Source organism: Corylus avellana, chromosome ca5 (genome assembly GCF_901000735.1).
Source record: "Corylus avellana chromosome ca5, CavTom2PMs-1.0".
NCBI lineage: Eukaryota > Viridiplantae > Streptophyta > Magnoliopsida > Fagales > Betulaceae > Corylus > Corylus avellana.
In genome coordinates, this window is record NC_081545.1 from 860440 (window position 1) to 862260 (window position 1821).

Here is a 1821-nt window from a genome sequence, read left to right on the forward strand (position 1 = left end):
CGAAATTTGATGGACTAGCAGGGAAAATAACCAGAGGGAAGGACTAGGGGGAGCCATACATTCTCCCTTATTTGATAAAATTGACGCTTACAAAGGCACTTGGATGCAGCAAGTGAGGAAATATTAATAATCATGGCTGGAGAATCCTCTCAATTCGCCTTAGTTCTTTCGTAATATCGACCATTGTGGGGCGATCATCTGGATCGTCTTTCGTGCATGCAAAGGTAAGCTCCAGCACAGCTGCTCCTTCCCTTGCGATGATCGCAGGATCAACAATCTCATTTATTCTACACTTTCTCACATATTTTACTATGTCCGAATCTTCTGTTCCTCGACGTTCGTCATGGGCCAGTAGTTCAGTTAAAAACACTAATAGAAGTACACCAAAGCTATAAACATCACTTTTCTCTGTTACTCGGGCTGTTTCACTATAGTTAGGGCACATGAATCCAAGACTCCCGCACAATGTCGAATCATTTGCGTGAGTTTCACCCTCGGGAATTGTGATGGCATATGAAAAATCAGACAGTTTGGGGACATCATGTTCGGTAAATAAAATATTTTTAAGATTTATATCCCTATGAACGATGGGTGTAGAGAAGGCAGTGTGGAGATAAGCAATTGCATGAGAAATCTCCCTTGCAACCTTTAATTTACTCTGCCACGCCATTCTCTGATGTGGAGATGTATCAGAATTGGAGCCAAGAATTCGACTGTGAAGGGTTGTTTCCCCAGTAGATTCATACACCAAAATAGGAACTTGAGTGTCGAGGCAGCATCCCACGAGCCGTAGAACATTCTTGTGAGCGCTCATCTTTGCAGAAATAGCTATATCAGTGAAGACCTCATCCAAATATAGGCTGCCTTTGTCCTTCTTAATGGAAATAGTTCGGCCTTCAAGAGAACCCTTATACCATTTCCAGCACCCATCATCATGTAAAGCAAGGCGAGGATCATAGTTATTGGTGGCAGAGATAAGGTCTTTCTCGGAGAAGTTACGGATCGGGATAGGAGGCTTGCCATTACAAGTGGCAACCAGCTTCTCAAGTAGGATGCCTCCATTCTTCTGGAATGCTCTCTCTTTCTCTCTCTTTTTCTCTCTCTTTCTGCCCATTCTAAGCATTCTTAACAAATGATTTCTCTCCACACTCTGCAGAGATTGAATAATGTGGCCTAATCTCTTTAATCCTCCTTTAGCCCACTAAAGTAAAGGAGGATTTCGTCGAAAGTCAACGGAGCCTTCCTCATCAAGACTACTTCTATTTATTTTTGGTTTCTTTCACCAGCCACTCAAACCAGCCACTCAAATACAAGTGGTCGTGGTTGAAGGGAAGGTGTCACTCTCTCTCCGCTCTGCTAATATAATCCCAAACAGGCTCGAATTTGTTGATAAGTTTCAATATATATAATCTACTTTTTTCGGAAAAAGGAAAAACAAACCAAAGGCCCATGGGCCTTCCCGTCGGCCGTTCATGGACTGGGGAGCCCAAAGAGCGCTCTATGTTAACGAGTACACCATACACACTCTTGATCTACTAGTTATAGCGTTGCTTTGGTTTCCAACAAATAATCTCAACCCCTCATTTTGCCAGATAATTGAAAACGTAAAGAAAAACCATGCTTAAGTAGAAAGGCTAGTGCTCTTTGTTTTCAATTCCTATGAATATGATATTTCCTGGCATCCATTTCATCGCCAAAATTAAAGCAGCTAGTAAGGTGATGAAGACATGATCTTACTTTCACACAAATTTTTCACTGAGTCTTTTTGATGATCGGATGGGCATAAAAAGAAGATAAATTCCAGAGAATTTGGGGCCGGAA

At 41.8% G+C, this 1821-nt stretch overlaps 1 protein-coding gene across 1 annotated transcript; it reads right to left on the reverse strand.

Moving 5' to 3' along the window:
• Positions 1–1206, reverse strand: LOC132182946 (serine/threonine-protein kinase ZRK1-like). The gene has a single exon (XM_059596317.1). The coding sequence runs from the start codon at positions 1121–1123 to the stop codon at positions 131–133; it is 993 nt and encodes a 330-aa protein (XP_059452300.1). The 5' UTR covers positions 1124–1206; the 3' UTR covers positions 1–130.
• Positions 1207–1821: the final 615 nt, after the last annotated feature.

Bases quoted from the DNA above. Each gene is read 5' to 3' on its own strand.
- LOC132182946 (XM_059596317.1), bottom strand. From the start codon at position 1,123: ATGCTTAGAATGGGCAGAAAGAGAGAGAAAAAGAGAGAGAAAGAGAGA.